Source organism: Genypterus blacodes, unplaced genomic scaffold (genome assembly GCF_046128005.1).
Source record: "Genypterus blacodes isolate CSIRO-AG114 ecotype Tasmania unplaced genomic scaffold, CSIRO-AGI_Gbla_v1 ptg000073l_1, whole genome shotgun sequence".
Lineage (NCBI taxonomy): Eukaryota > Metazoa > Chordata > Actinopteri > Ophidiiformes > Ophidiidae > Genypterus > Genypterus blacodes.
The window spans coordinates 5,181,083-5,197,259 of NW_027466883.1; the positions used below are offsets into that span (position 1 = coordinate 5,181,083).

Consider the following 16,177-nt stretch of genomic DNA (forward strand, 5'->3'; position numbering starts at 1 on the left):
GAAGGGGAGACAAATAAGGACAGCTAGACAAAGTGAGTAATGGAGGGTAAAAGGGGAAGACAGACAGCAGTGGAGACAGAAAGGGAAAGAAGCAGAGAAAGGCTCAGTCATTCAGGGGGATAAAGCTTGATTTTGCTTTACTGTAACTGTGCCTTGTTTGATTCTCATGCAAAACATGAAATGGATTACGCATCATTTTTATCGAGTGTCCAAGCTGTCCACTAATAACTCATTCTAGGTCAAAGTAAATAGGTTTGTAGTTCAGTTGGACCATTTGTGTATGTGTGTGTGTGTGTGTGTGTGTGTGTGTGTGTGTGTGTGTGCGCGTGCGGGGAGTAAGATCGGCTCTGCTGTTGGTCCACACTGCATTCTTGGATGTCAGTATTGATCTAATTGTATCAGTATCAGCCACGGTGGATAACTAAACCTCTGTGCCGGGAGGGGTCAGATACTAGGGGGGTAAGATGGAGTGAGAAACTGGGTGGAGGACGGAGACGTGAAGAGATACAGAGGAACGTACTCAGATGGGAATATTTTAGATGCTTTCCTTTCCCGCTTGGGGTCCTGCGATCACCTGCAGGGCACAGGAGAAGATGAGTAAATGTGTGTGTGTGTGTGTTTACCAGCTGCACCACCACCCTGAACTGAATTCAACTGGAATCCCACTTCTGTTTGTGTAATAATAACTTTAACCTCCCCTGCACTTTTAAACAGAGGCACCTTATTGTTCTGCTGTAGTGTAATACAAACACTGGGTGTCAGAATTAAATGTCAGTGTGTGTGTGGGTGTCTGTGCTGAATTATACTGAGTCTAATTATTAGATGTGGGTTATTATAACCTCTAATGCAGCTCATTAGCGAGCATGAGAATAAACAGAATATCACAGAATGGATCTTGGTCACTCTGCGTTTGCTGACAGCAGAGCTCCGTCTTCAAACAAACGCGTCAAACCAACGTGTCCAGCATGAAGCATCGCAGCCGGACGCGGCCTTTGAAAACTCTCCCAGTCCTTGTTTCATTAATCGAATGCGGTCCGGGCCCCGGGCCGAGCCTTCGGCGCTGGTTTAATGGCGTCCCAGATGTGTGGATGGTTGAAGGTCTGTGACGTCTCACCGCCGTGTTTTCTTCCTGCAGGCTGTGAGTGGCCACACCCCAAGATGACGTCCCCCAAGAACAAGGCCAAGAAGAGGCCGCCCAAAGACAGCATGACCCTGCTTCCCTGCTTCTATTTCGTAGAGGTACATTACCTGAGTGTGTGTGTGTGTGGACTGTAGATTGAATTGAGGAAATGATGAATCATCTTTTCTGCAGCAGATACCAATTCTCTGTCTAAATGATTCATAACATTTACTGAATCAATCACTGGTTGAGTCACTCTTTGAAGTACTGCATGTGAGTGTGTGTTTATATGTGTGTGTGTGCGTGCGCTATGTGTTTGTGCTGATGCCTGCTTCCCATGTGTGTGCAATACAATGGCACTTACTTATTGCGGCTCACTCTTTGTTTCGCCCTTGGCCTCTGTCCCTGTATGTGCGTGTGTGTCTGTGTGTCTGTGTGTGTGTCCGTCTTAGCTCCCCATCGTCTTGTCCTCCCTGGTGTCCCTGTACTTCCTGGAGCTGACGGATGTGCTGTCCCCCGCCATGGTGGGCTTCCGCTGCCATGACCGCGACCTCTCCATGCCCTACGTGGAGACGGGCGACGAGCTCATCCCGCTGCTGATGCTGCTGAGTCTCGCCTTCGCCGGGCCCGCAGCCTCTGTAAGTCTCACACACACACACACACTCACACACACACACACACACACACACATACAGTACATACAAGCCCAATGACCTTAACATACTATTCTTCAAATACATCCCGCTGTTGAAATCAATTTACTTCTGGATTCCAAATCAATTTGAGGATATTGCAGCATTTTCTCCTAATTACACTGACAAAGCAAAAGCAGCTACACATAAACTACACAATACTACACTACTACAATATGTACAAAACTCTCAAAGGGCTTTATAACATCCCAAAGCACCTCACTTCATGGACGGTGATGCGATCGGGCAGCAGCTTCTCTTTAAAGAATGTAAATCGGCTGTTAAAACGCAGAGTCGAGCCGAGGCAACAAGCCACAACTCAGAGGGGCAGGTGTGCAATGGGGCCTCTGGGTGGAGAGCAAGGCAATAAACATTTAAGATGGTTTAAAGAAGAGCGAGTGGATATATATACGGGGGCCCGGATCCTTCATCAGGAAGGAGGAGAAGGCAGCGGCGGAGGAGGAGGAGGAGGAGGAGGTGTGCTTCCTCTCCTGTTGTTGTCAGAGAAACGTCTTGCTGTTTGTTCCTGCGTGACACTCCAAGTCAGTCTCCTCTTTCATCCTCTGACAAACAACTTATTCCTTTTATTTTCCTGTGCCGGCAACAGGAAGCCCCGACCTGGCCCTGTGTTTGAGTTTGAGTTTGAGTTTCCTGTTCTTTAAAAGCCGTCTGCAGTGCCTTTCAAACTTTTTTACGTCTCAGTTTTATAATAAATGAATTCCTCTGCAATTATTCACACAGTTCAATTATTCAACATGGAGCAGCTGAGCATCCTCATGTTTTGGTCACTTAAAAACACAGACCATGTAGATGACCTGATGGGAGTCGATTTGCTCGTCACACACACACACACACACACACGCACACGCACACGCAATCAAAACAAACGCAAAGAGCAAATTCCGTCTCCCTTCAGGAATCCAATCAATGCACAGATTGATAAATACACACCTAACATTCCAATACACACCACGGGACCCTCGATCAATACACACGGGCACACACTGCTAATCCATCAGCTGCATGGAAACGAGCAGGTCCTCTCCTCCGCTCATCTATCAGCGTGATTGGAAGTGATCACTATTCGATCGCGGCGCTCCTCCATTCTCTCGTCGGTCGCTCTCTCACTGCAGGTCACAATCAAGTGTGTGTGTGTGTGTGGGGGGTGGGGTGGGGTGTTTGACATTAATAGCACTTTCACCTTATTCCCGCTCTCTTTCTCGCCTATGTAAGTCATGTCCTCTTTCCTCGTCTCCCTAGGCGACATGACAGAGGAATACATCCTCCCTTGTTCCAACTCTTTCTCTTTTTATCTCTTTCTCGCGTTGTACAAACCTCACCTCTCTCTCTCTGTGTCTGTCTGTCTCTCTCTCTCTCTCTCTCTCTCTCTCTCTCTCTCTCTCTCTCTATCTCTCCCTCTCTCCTCACCCCCCTTGGCAGATCATGATGGGCGAGGGCGTGATGTACTGCATGCAGTCCAAGATGAAGGCCTGTCCCAAATCGGAGAGCAGCATCAACGCCGGTGGCTGCAGCTTTAACTCCTTCCTGCGCCGGACCGTGCGATTCGTCGGTACGTCTCCAAACTATCCTGCTGGGGTCACACACCGCCTGTAAACACTGATCGAACTGGCAAAATGATTAATAGATCGGTTCACAACAACACAAGGAGTTAACTGATGAGGTGTGAGGCACTAATGTGAGATTGAATTGTGTTTTGTTTTGCTGTTTCTCCCACAATTCTCTTCTTCTCTTTTCGCTTCATTTCTTTGCACTCTTATTACTGTATGTAGCCATCCAGGTTGAATAAGCGACAGAATCATGTGCCCTTTTACTGGAACCATCTTTCATAATAGGGAGTCGAACTTCGCCATTCAACGCCACTGTTTGGAATACAGAGATGAGCTAATTACGTGCAGTAGGTGAAGGATGACTTGGAGTGAAGGAGGAGTGATAGAATTGCTCCACGGGAGACGTCTGCATGCAGCGTTTGAGCTTTGGGAGTGGAAAGAGTCGTTAAATCACCGCGCCAAACTTCACTTAGCGGAGCGGTTTTATGGAGAGAAGAGTGAGCGATCGTGGCTGCACTTAAATTTAGCCTTTTCCAATATCGCCGCCGTTCATAAACGAACAGCAAGCGGCCGAGAGGAAGCCGCCAGGGACCTCGCCGTTCATTCACCCACCCGTCTCTTACCTCTCTCCCTCAGGTGTCCATGTGTTTGGTCTCCTGGCAACGGCCCTGGTGACAGATGTCATCCAGTTGGCCACTGGCTACCACGCCCCCTTTTTCCTCACCGTCTGCCAGCCCAATTATACGGCACCGGGAGTGTCGTGTGACAACAACGCCTACGTCACGCAGGACATCTGCATGGGGAAAGACCAGTATGCCATCATGTCTGCCAGGTGAGACACACACACACACATACACAGACACAGATCGCTGAAAAAGCTAATTGTGGCTTTGATGCTCCCTGAAAAAGCCAGAGTGTGTAATATTTTTGCCCATTTGTGTCATATCCAAGGACACACACACATACTGGTGCAGGTGTGTAGGTCCTCCTGACCGCACACTCACGTCCGCTCACACCCACGCAGCACCTTGGTGTAAACATTAATCTCTCTCTCTCTCCCTGGCTACCCTCCGCCCTCGACCTTTTGCGCCTAACTCTCTTTTCTCTGCCTCTCTCCCCTCAGGAAAACATTTCCGTCCCAGCATGCAACGCTCTCCGGCTTCGCTGCCGTCTATATTTCCGTAAGCGCCTCCCGTGTCTCACTTTGCTGCCTGTGTTTTTGTCTTCAGGTTGATCATTTTGCTCCTGCATGCAGTGTGTGTGTGTGTGTGTGTGTGTGGTACATCAGGTGTGATTTGCTTCACAGTTTGATCAAATATTTACTAACTATGCAGTGTTTTTGCATCATATTTTCCATTTTCTTCTCTTTATTTCATGGTTTTTACATTTTTCCCTCATGGAGTTTGTTTTTCTGAAAATGGTTTGTTTTCTTTATCATCTTCATCTTCTTCGTTGCGCCACATCAAAGAATGTTTCATTTTAAAGGAAATCAAACTGTCTTTCATATTTAATACTGTAGTTATTGAGAGTAGCAAAGTTTAATGTGAGAGTTTAGATCTCACATGAAAAATGTCCGAAAGGTCAAATGAAGAATTCATTGTTTCATCCTTCAGCTGCATTGGGATGAGTTCATGCTGCGTTACAGTGAAGCACTGACTGCAGCAATATGAGAAGTGTACTGTCATCTTCCCCATGAAGCAACACACACACACAGACACACACACACACACACACACACACACACACAACCCCCATCCTCCTCCAGTGGCTACTGGTCGTATCACTGCTGCCTCACTGAGCTCAGTGTGGGCTCATTAAAGCTCTCTGGACAGATTTGGTCCAGAATGGCACAGAATGGAGGAAAGCTGGTGTTTGCTTTCTGTACTAAACTGTACAACTCTGGGCTGTTTACCTGATGTAATCCATGCAGGAAGTCTCAAACCTGTGGGAAGGAAATTGCGAAACAAGGCGATATCCACTTATTTATGTTACTGGAATCTTATTTAGATAAAAGAAGGAAAGTAAATCATATTGCTTCAGTAACACTGAGGGAGTCACAGTTTGGCCAGGAGGTGAAACACTGGAAATAAGTGAAATGTCAGAGTGATGCCACATATTTTCCTCCCTCTCACATGAAGGAAAAATAAGATTTGTAGCCTCAACATTAGACGGACACGCTTGTTAAGATGGGTCCATTTTGCAGCGACTGTGTTTCTGTCACTCAGCTGTGCTCCACTTTCTCCTCATGTCATCACAATACAGTGTGTGTGCGCACATGAATAGCATGTCAATATACTGTACATACATGCTGCATCCCTCTCGCTCTCCCTGTCTGTCTTATCATAAAATCATACTCATAACCCATTGAACCTGGTGTCTATCCTATGTTCCTAGTGTGAAAACATAGATGATCACATTTTCACATCACATTTCCGTGCCAGGCTCTGTGTGTGTTGGAGTCTCCTGCTCATTTCTGCTTATTTGCGTCCCTCCGCTCAGATGTACTTCAATGCCAGCATCAGCAGCACCACCAAGCTTCTGAAGCCGCTGCTGGTGTTCGCCTTCTGCATGGCGGCCGGCCTCTCTGGGCTCACGCAGATCACTCAGCACCGCAGTCACCCCATAGACGTCTACGTTGGATACCTCATCGGCGCCGGCATCGGCGTCTACCTGGTCAGTCAAACGAGCGGTCGGCTTCACCGTCGGCTCTCTCCACAGTGTAAATTACTTAGAGATATTTACATTTAAATAAGGTGATAGAATTATGAAATAGATTTCCTATTACAGGATTAGTTTGCTGCGTGTTGTGTTTGCATTCAGGGATTTGTTTTGTCCCCGGGGAGCTGTTAACACTCAGTATGCAGCGCGGTTGGAAAGAGAACACACATAAATAGACTCTTTTTTTGTAAATAATGTGGTTTGGGTGTTTTGTCGTGGCAGAATTTTCGTGTTGTGTTATTCCAACTGTATCCCAGCGTGTGCTAACAATAAGCTGCTTTTTTCATCACCTCTCTGTGTGGCTCCCATAATTTTCTCTCCCAGCAGTTTGTGCAGGCTATTTATAGCCTTTTCTATTACGGAGGGAAGGGAGAAAGAATAATCCGATAAGAATTCTCTGGAACAATTTCACACTTCATTTTAAGAAAACTTGGCATTGCCATTTTCCATGCACCCCTCCTTCTCAATGTCTTTATCTGATTTTTCACTTGTAAAGATCATTAAAGTGTGATGGAGGGGAGAGACAGGTGCATCATGCTGACCTCAGACCGAAGGAGGGAAAGATGCCTATTTAAGCACTTGAACTTCCTTCCCTCTGATCTGAAAATCAATCTTCCCTCACAAAGATTAAAGTCGGTCCGATGTAACATGCTGTGATTCTTCTTTCTCCACGCTCATCTCTTCTTTTTCCTCTTGTCCTCTACCAGGCTGTTTACGCAGTGGGGAACTTCAAATCATCAGAGGAAGATGCCCCTCCTCTACAAAGAGCGGCCCCGGCCCTCCTCAAGGACGGGCTGAGGGTGCTGAGCCAGAGGAGCCATGACTCCTTGTACAGAAAGACTCCCAGGTCCTCAGAGAGCAGAGAGGAGCTGGGGGCCGGTCTGGGCTCAGGGGCCCGCAGCAAGGTGAGGAGGGAGAAGGCGTCCCTGGCCTCCCTCAAACGAGCCAGCGCGGATGTGGAGCTCCTGGCAACACGGGGTCCCATGGGCAAGGAAACCATGGTAACCTTCAGCAATACCTTGCCCCGGGTGGCCAACGGCAACAGCCCCATCTCTCCCTCAGAGGAACTTCCCATCACCCAGCGTCACATGACCTTCCACGTGCCCTTTGACCCGCAGAGGTCCCGTCAGCTAGTGTCAGAGTGGAAGCAGCGTTCTCTGGAGCTCCGCAGCCAGAGCTCACGCGACGACGAGGAGGGCCTCGACCGAGCGGACGGCAGAGATGGAGGAGTTGAAGGAGGAGCGCGGGCGGTAGACGAGCTGAGCATGCCGTCGTCCCTCTATCCCACGGTGCAGGCCAACAAGGGAACCGCCACGCCGCCGCCAACCAGGGTCGTGGTGGCGCCGCCCCTGGTCCACATCCCCGAGGAGGCCTCCCGTCCGCCGCCTGTCTCCCCCAAGAGCGCCAAGACGCGAGCCAAGTGGCTGTTACTCACCGAGGGAGGTGGCATCAAAGAGCCGGGACCGGGGCCCATCGCCGTATCGACGCCCCGCGTGCCTAACACTCAGCTCACACAGCCGCCGGGTCAGCAAAGAGTCACACAGGTGAGGCCACAATCGGAACATGAGTCATCATAACTGCAGCACCTCAGAGGTCATTTTAGAAATGGCGGCCGGCCAGAGCTGAAGTATATGATTTACACCATATAACAAATATTATGTGCAGCTCACCTCTGATTTAGTTTGTGGATCAGAATCAAACACCAGTGGAGGCAATTTCACTGATTACTTTCCAATATAAAATGTTCCCAGCTTCAAACTCTTATTATGGTTGGACTTAAAATCGTAATACATTATGCTTGACAGATGTGAAATACTACTAATCAATGTTTACTATTCTAACTACAAAATAGATCCATATATGTACATTAGTTTACTCCTGCATTCATTATGTGCAGTGTAGAATTACATAGTAATGCACCTGTCAGTCAGTACACAGAGAAACCCAGATAGATGCATCACTAACTTGACACAATTACAGACCATTCTTCTTTATAACTTGATTGATAACATTTTCTCCTCGGCCTGCAGGTCATTGCCATGTCGAAGCAACAGGGCCACGGTGCTGTGACTCCGCCCATAAAGACCTCAGAGGGCGGCTCTTCCTCCGGGGCCGGCTCGAACTGCTCCGAGTCGCCCTACTACCGGATCCCCTCTGACCGCGACAGCTGCACAGGGAGCAACCCCGGGAGCATCGCCGGAAGCGGGAGCATCGTCACCATTGACGCTCACGCCCCCCACCACCCGGTGGTGCGCGTGTCCACCAGCAATGGCAAGCCGTGGGAGTGGAGGAACACCATCAGCGGTAACATGATGAGCGCCGAAACTGCGGCGGATAAACACCGTGGGGCGCTGCAGCGGCAGGACAACATCAGCCATTACCGGGATTACCGGACGCTTCCGATGAAAACAGACTCGCTCTGCTCCTCCACGGCCAGCGGCGGCGGCAGTGAGTGCGACTCCTCCCAGCTGCCCCCTCCGCCACTCCCCACCTCCTCCTCCCCACTCCCGCCCCCTCCTCATCTGTCATCCTCACCTCTCCCGCCACCTCTCCACCCGTCTACCTCCCCGTTGCCTCCTCCCCCGCACCAGAGTTCCTCTCCGATGCCGCCACCTCCTCACCTCGCTGCCCCTCACATGCCTCCCCCTCCGCACCCCTCCTCCTTGCAGATGTCCCCGTCGCCCCTCCCATCCTCATCTCAACTGCCGCCGCCCCCTCACCCGTCCTCTTCGCCCATGCCTCCTCCGCCACATCCATCCGCTTCCATGCCGCCGCCTCCTCACCCGTCCTGCTCAGGCATGCTTCCCCCTCCTCCCCATCCAGACCTACTGATGGACGGCCACAGCCAGATGCTGTCCCACTCGTCCACGCTGCCTCGCCGGCCTTCTGCACGAAGCCACGCCGAGCAGGAGCATTACTACAAGGCCATGCAGAACGAGAGGATGTTATAGTAAAGCGGCAGGATCAGACTCTTTGTCATAATATCAGTGATTGTATTTAAGAACGTCAGCCTATGAGACAGTAAGTCGTGATGGGGAAATGCCGATTTGTGACTTCTTGGGTGGGGTGGGGGGTTAAAAATGAAAAGACGACGGAGGCTTTGACAGTGTGCAGCCGGAACAGAAGCCGCATTTACACGAAAAGACAGCTGGGGGTCGAGGACTGCAGGGTGGTGTGGCAGATCTCAGCAGGGGATCCGGATTGTCTCCCTCCACACGAGCCCTGCAGACACACACCGCCCACAAAGACGGCTTAACTAACCTGACTGCAAAGGAACAGACGAGGAAAGGCGAGAGGAGATAAAGAGGAGGGAGGAGGAAGGAGAATATAAAAAATATAAACAGTTCAACTGGTTTCAGCCGGCACGTCCGCGGTGTCTCTCTCAGACAAAGAGTCTTTAGAAGAAGGAGGAGAGGAGATTACGGCCAGACAAGAGACATCACAATGTGCCGTCTGGGATCTGGTTCACGATCAGGTTTCCACTGAGAACTGAGAACAACCGCGGGCGTTACCGTCTCGCTAAACCAGCGCCGCCAGCGGAGTCTCTATCAATTCGCCCCTCGGAAATTAGGAACGAGAAAGCGTCGATGTTAGGAACAAACAAAAACATGGGAACAAGAGTGCGAACCAGAAGCCACAGGAGCGTGAGAGTCCCACCCACAACAAACAGGCCCAGTTTTACCTTTGACACCAAGGAAATCTTGCAGCGACCGCAGAGAAAGGCCGGCTTAGTGAGCATCGATCTCTGGACGAGTACAAGGAGGAACAGACGAATCTCTCCAATAGTAAAGGCGCTAACCGGCCCTTGAAAGCAGCCGGGCTGTGTGCGAAACCTGCCACAGAGACCCTAGCAGCACTAAGGAGATTAGTGCTTGTGTGTCATATCACGCTTCCCTCTGTACTCCTTTCGCGATTGGCCGACAGGCAAGGGTGACGAGGGAACCTTACTGCTAATGTAAAGAAGCCTGGCGAGTCATGATGGGCCCACCGCCGCCACCTACGCGCCTTTGTACTCGTGGGACGCAGCTAACTATCTTATGTTGCTCTCTGTCCCAATTTAGCAACATTAGCATAAATAGGATAGACACAGATTTAGAAGTAAAAAGGCTAATTAGCTCGACAAATGACACTGTCAGCGGCCGAGTGTGAGTTAACTGACACCGCTAACATCTCGACAGGTTAGTTAAGTGACATTTTAATTCAGATATGACCTAAAAATATGTTGTTTCCAGATCTGCGAGCGTGGAGGAGGCCCGCAGCTCCTCCTAACGTGCGTTTAGCTTACGTTGTATAAAGTCATCGCCTGGCCTCTGTCGCTCCAAACATCGCAGCGTTTTGATACGAGAAGACAAAAGTGCTTAAGACGAGAGGCCGCCGTTTGCTCGCTCGCATATGAATCCTATTTTTTGGTTATTTTTATCTGTTTACGTGGAGCGAGTCGTGCTTTGTAGTGGCGTTCCCCTAACGAGGAGCCGTTAGATATTGATGCTCGTCAGTTTGTGCTGCATGTGTGTGTACGAGCGTGTGTGTTTTAACGATGCACAGACACGCTGCATTTTTCAGTGCTGGTGATTGTTGTACTGCATTGCCCCCATTTTTTTGACTGTAAAAAAAACTTACTTCATATTATCTAATGTTATTACTACCGTTATTACTCTGTGGTCCTTTTTATGGGCTCATGTTTTCTATTTGTGGTGATGTGTAACGATAATAACCTTATTGAATAAAAAACGAGTTCTTAACAGATGGGACATCTTGTGTTGTTTGAAAGCAAAACAGGAGGAGCGGCGTCGCTAGAAATAGAGCGAGGGGGGGTCGGCCTTTACGGCCACTCTAATGAAAAGGATCCTCTTCATTGATTCGTCGGGTTGTGAGTACTCTCGTATTCACCCACACACACACACACACACAGACACGCACACATGGCCTCGGCACATGCACGTCTTGCCAGTGCAACATTTGCTTCTTTCCTGTGGGCTCGTGTCAGGTTTCCATAATGAATTTTACTGCATTGTTGGTCAATCCCACATGCTTCTCCAATGAAGATGTGTGTGCGTGAGTGTGCGTGTGTGTGTCTTTTTATGTAAATGTGTTTCCTGTAAAATAAATGAAAATGTCTCTATGTTTACCCAAAATTCCAAGTGTGTGTGTGTGTGTGTGTGTGTGTGTGTGAGAGAGAGAGAGAGAAGGAGGGAGTAAGGTACAGTGTGTGTCCATTCCAATACAGTATAAGATTGTAGGTCTATGGGCGGATGAGGATTGGTATTGATTTGACTGCATGCTGAAGTCTACATGTGAATCTGTGTGTGTGTGTGTGTGTAGCACAGAGCTCCGGGGAGGGTGTGGGGGGGTGCAGATGGTGCACCGATGCCTGAGGCCAATCAGACCATCTATGACTCACAGTAAGCAAGCCTGCAAACTCTGCGTGTGTGTGCGTTTGTGCTGTGTGTGTCCTGCTTTCCCCCTGACTCTTGGTGGCCCAGAAAGCAAGCAAACGTGTGTGTGTGTGTGTGTGTGTGTGTGTGTGTGTGTGTGTGTGTGTGTGTGTGTGTGTGTGTGATCACAAGAGGCAACAGAAAATCCAGATTGAGCCATGTGTCTATTTTTGTGACTGTGTACCTTTGTTAACGTGTGTGTGTGTGTGTGTGTGTGTGTGTGTGAGAGAGAGAGAGAACCTGTCCAGGGAAAGCTGCTGACATTCTTTTCAGGGCTGATTTACTGCCGCACAACAGCACAAAGACCTTATTGTCCACAGCTCTGCTTTTATCTTACACACTATGTCACCATTATTGTGCCCGCTACCGTCTCGCCCGGCCCGTCACAAACCTTTACAGTTGGAGGAGAGGGATTTGGGGCTTTGAAGCTTATATCCACACATCCTCCAGCTCCCACTTTCTTCAATGAGGGATTAGGAATTAAGTGGGTCACAGGCATTCACGGTTGGGCCATTGAACTTTCAATTAGATCAGTACAGGAAGTGATTTTATGGGGTGTCATAACTGGAATATTCTCCGTTTTAACTCGACTGAAGTGACAACGACCGCATCTTCCCGTCTTTAGTGAACCTGTTACACACCTCGGTGAACTCAGAGCGACGGCTTGAATTTCCCATGGGATTGTCTTGGCTACATTTTCACCATCGTGATCACTTATAAATTCAATTTTACTTTCACGAGAGCTTATTTACCCAGCAGAGTCATTTTGGATCATATCCCATAACTGCTGGTAATGTGCCGGTCATGCCTCTAGGCAGCGACTGACATTTCCAGACGGCTGCCACCACCAGTAGCAATATCTCCAAAGCTTGTTTTCCACCTTTCTATCTATATTCTATTATTTTTATATCCAGGCGGTGGTGTTGCTCCAGAGACGAAAATGTCACATTTTGGTGAAACAAATCCAGCAAGGTTTTGTAAAATTGATATTATTGAATTATTTGGTGCGCTGTTGCTCCTTGACGCCACATTTCCATGATTTGATGCTCACATTGCTAATGATTATGTCAGCCTACGCACTTTGAAATCTACTTTACTTGTATCTCAAGTGGCAATGGGCTGTGACAGAAAGCAGCAGGAAAGAAGGCTCGAAGTGTTTGTATGCCAGAAACAAAGAAGACCTTCAAACACTGAATGCATGACTGGTAAAGCAGCAGAATCTCCACAGTCAGTCTGATCCCCTACCAGCCTCCAAAGCACCCTAAGGAGCTATATCTTAGAGTAGAGGATGCATCCCCACTCTCTCTGTCTGTAACCCAGAGGAAATGGAGGAAGACGAATGTCTCGCCACGCTACAGCAACACTCACACAGCTCCAGCTCTGCCTGGGTTATGTTTCATCTCACCAAGTGGTTCCTGCTCTTACTAACAAACAACAGCATCTTAACATATCACAGACGTTGACCAAGGTGGTTTTTGAGCGTAAACTTGTGTTTGCTTACGGTGCAACGCAAGTTTCGTTCCCCATGGCGCTCGCTCATCCCGAGAAACCAGCTATAGATTCTGTCACGCATTTGTGGTTGTTGATGTAGAAATTAGAGTGATACTATAAATTCCTGGAAAGTTGACTTTGTAAAGATGCAAGGATTTTGTCTGACAGCTTGAAGCTTTAAAGATACACTCGACTCAGCTCTCTCTCTCCCTCTCTCTCTCTCCCCCTTCCTCCTTCTCTCTCTCTCTCTCCCTTTCTCTCTCTCTCTCTCTCTCTCTCTCTCTTCATGCGTTCGTCTGAGAATTGAGCACACATACATGGTGACAGGAATGACTTACTTCTATCCCCCACAGAATCCAGACCTAGAGATACACCACATACACACACACACACATAAGAAAAGAAATGGGTACACTTTTGCCCTTAGCTATTTCGTCTATATATGTATATAAGGGGGGCGGGTGCAATGTTCAGCATTTGATCACAAGTGGGGCGATGTGGTTGCGGCCTTACATGCATGAGTAAGACTTTACAGTACACGCCTCCGTACCCTACAGGCCTTGTTATGGTTAGTAACACACTGACACAGTTATCAGACCAAACTAATTGGGGGGTGGGGGGGGCTGTGTGTGTGTGTGCACCTATAGGCGAACCTTCTTCCCTATATACTTGTGTGTCCCTGTGCTTGCGTGTCACTGTGTCGGAAAATGTCTACTTTGTGTCACACAGTCGTGCATCTTCCTCACCACCTTCTCACCTCCATCTCCATATGTCACATTTATGCTCGTGTGAGAAATCCTTCATATACTGTGTGTGTGTGTGTGTGTTAGTCTGTCTGCCTGTGTGAGGGCGTGCTTCCCTTCACACATCAGTAATGACCACATATGTCACACCAATGTCCCTCTGCACACAGCTCCTATGCATAATCACAAATGTATAAATATCTCCTGCCAGTGAAAAGCTGTCAGATACGTCAGAGTTTTGTGGGGAAGATCTTGGCAGAGGATCACGCTCTCTTACATCCGTCTGACCCAGTTTCATTTCTGACATCCCCACAGTTGAAGGATATTATGCATGTTGGGGGATACATGCCCAAATCTAAACAGACCAGACGAATCCTGCAACACTACACACCATGGCACCATGTCACCACAAAGACCAGATCTGTAAATGTTTGACATGCTGTATGAGATGTTAAGTTTGACACTGTCAGTCAGCCTGTGCACATCAATTTAATGAGTAAATTAGCAGTATGCAGCTTTATGCTCATCTGTAGCCTACGCATGTCTGTGATCCATCATCATTTATATCAGCTACACACAGAAAACTAAAGGGAAAGAATGCAAATGAATGCATCTCGCTTTTCGTCAGGGTAAGAGGCGGTGAGTGGAGATCAAAGGTTGAAAAAAGTAATTAAAAAAGGCATTGATCAATAATAATGAATCTGTTGCAGAGCCAAGGACGGAAGGGAATGTGGAAGAAAGGAACGGATGAAAGAATGGAGCTTAAATGTGTGGATGCTGGGTCATCCTCCGATCTAAAGCAGAAAGAGGAATGACATGGTAGAGGTGAGGAGTAGGAGGAAGGGGAAAAAAAAGGGGAGATGAGGAGGTACAGGAGGCAGGAAGGAAGTGACTGAACGCAGGAAGGGGGGGAAAGGTCCTTGTCTAGTTTCAAGTGCCTTCACGGGTGAGAGACGGAAATAAAAGAGCTGTCACTCCGACGTGGCTCCCAGTCGAGACCATGAATGGATCATTGGCTTCACCGCCGTAGCCACTGACCTGCATAACAGCCAACGATTAACACATTGTCACATCTGATGCCAAGCTGATCCGGCACCAAAGGGGAGAGAGGGAGAGATCGGGGTGAGACGGGCAGAAGGACAGACAGATAGGCAGACAGACACAGACGCGGAAGGAGAAAGAGCAAATTTAGCCCAGTGTGTGTATGTGTGCCACGATCCAAATGTGAAATGGTGAGAGTGTGTGTGGGTGGATGCAGTGACAGTGGGTGTGTAACACTAATGATGTTGCATAATAATAAGGCGCACACACGTTTGGTTGTAGGAACCTCATTAGGTTGTGTTCATGTTAGATGTACGGCCAGATTGAGTGAGGGAACAGTGTGAAAATGTGGAGTGGAATCAATCCAGGTGCCAAGTGAGACAGTAAGAAGGGAAAACAGGGACAGAGGACAGGGACAGAGGACAGGGAGGTGAATTAGCAGGGTGATGACACAGGGTCACATGGGGGCGAGTGTGTTGCCTTGGTGCATCAGTGAAGCAGCTCATTATAGACCAGAAGAGAGGAAAAGGTACAAACTTGCTGTGAATCCTCCTGCTCCCACATCCACCCACGTATGAAATGAGGAGGATAGAAAAAAACACGATACGGTGCCAGTAACCCACAGCGGCACAGGCGGCTTTAGGAAGCATACACAGAGACAGAGACAGACGAGATGGACAGAGACAGGGACAGACGGGAAGTTTTTTTTTGCATTTTTGGCCCTCTGTGCAAACTATTTCTTCCTCTTTCCCCCTTAAGGCTTCTTCTCCCTGCTTCTTCATCTCCACCAACCTCCTGCAAATTTAACAGTTATTTCTATTTTTGGGGGGTAATTTCTGTCAGACTATGTTTATTCATGACAGCGGTTCTGAGTGCGCAATAAGAAGCCAAGTGCTGAGGTGCCCCCCCGACGACTGCTGCAAGCTTGAAGTCAGTCCATGCACACACACACACACACACACACACACAGACACACACACACACATACACACACACACACAGAGCATCATGAGCATCCTTCAGCAAACACACAAACAAACACTATTTTGGCTTTCTGGTCACGTACACACTGAAGCGCTCTGTCCATGAGCAGTACAATATTTATTATCATCAGATTGTGACGGAGCTGCCACCCTTCACTGTTCTCGGTTGTCGAGGAGAAAACATTTTTTTTAAAAGGCATCTGAATGAAAAGAGGGCTGACCCTCATCTGTCAGCAGGGTTTATCATGATGTCATGACAGACACACAAATGTTCACAGAACAGGGGAGGCTGCGTTTAGTTCCTGAACCCCCTCACCTACTGTATGTATCGTATGTCTCCTACCATTCTATGTCAAGATTCACAGTTATAATAGCTTGAGGGACAG

At 48.5% G+C, this 16,177-nt stretch overlaps 1 protein-coding gene across 1 annotated transcript; it reads left to right on the top strand.

Annotated features, from left to right (window-relative positions):
- Positions 1–1,158: 1,158 nt before the first annotated feature.
- On the top strand, positions 1,159–9,099 carry LOC143006133 (phospholipid phosphatase-related protein type 3-like). Its single transcript, XM_076157455.1, is given in 9 exon segments — positions 1,159–1,239; positions 1,573–1,758; positions 3,253–3,382; positions 4,017–4,212; positions 4,504–4,561; positions 5,880–6,053; positions 6,806–7,642; positions 8,129–8,834; positions 8,837–9,099. Coding segments are annotated over 9 exon segments (2,631 nt in total).
- Positions 9,100–16,177: the final 7,078 nt, after the last annotated feature.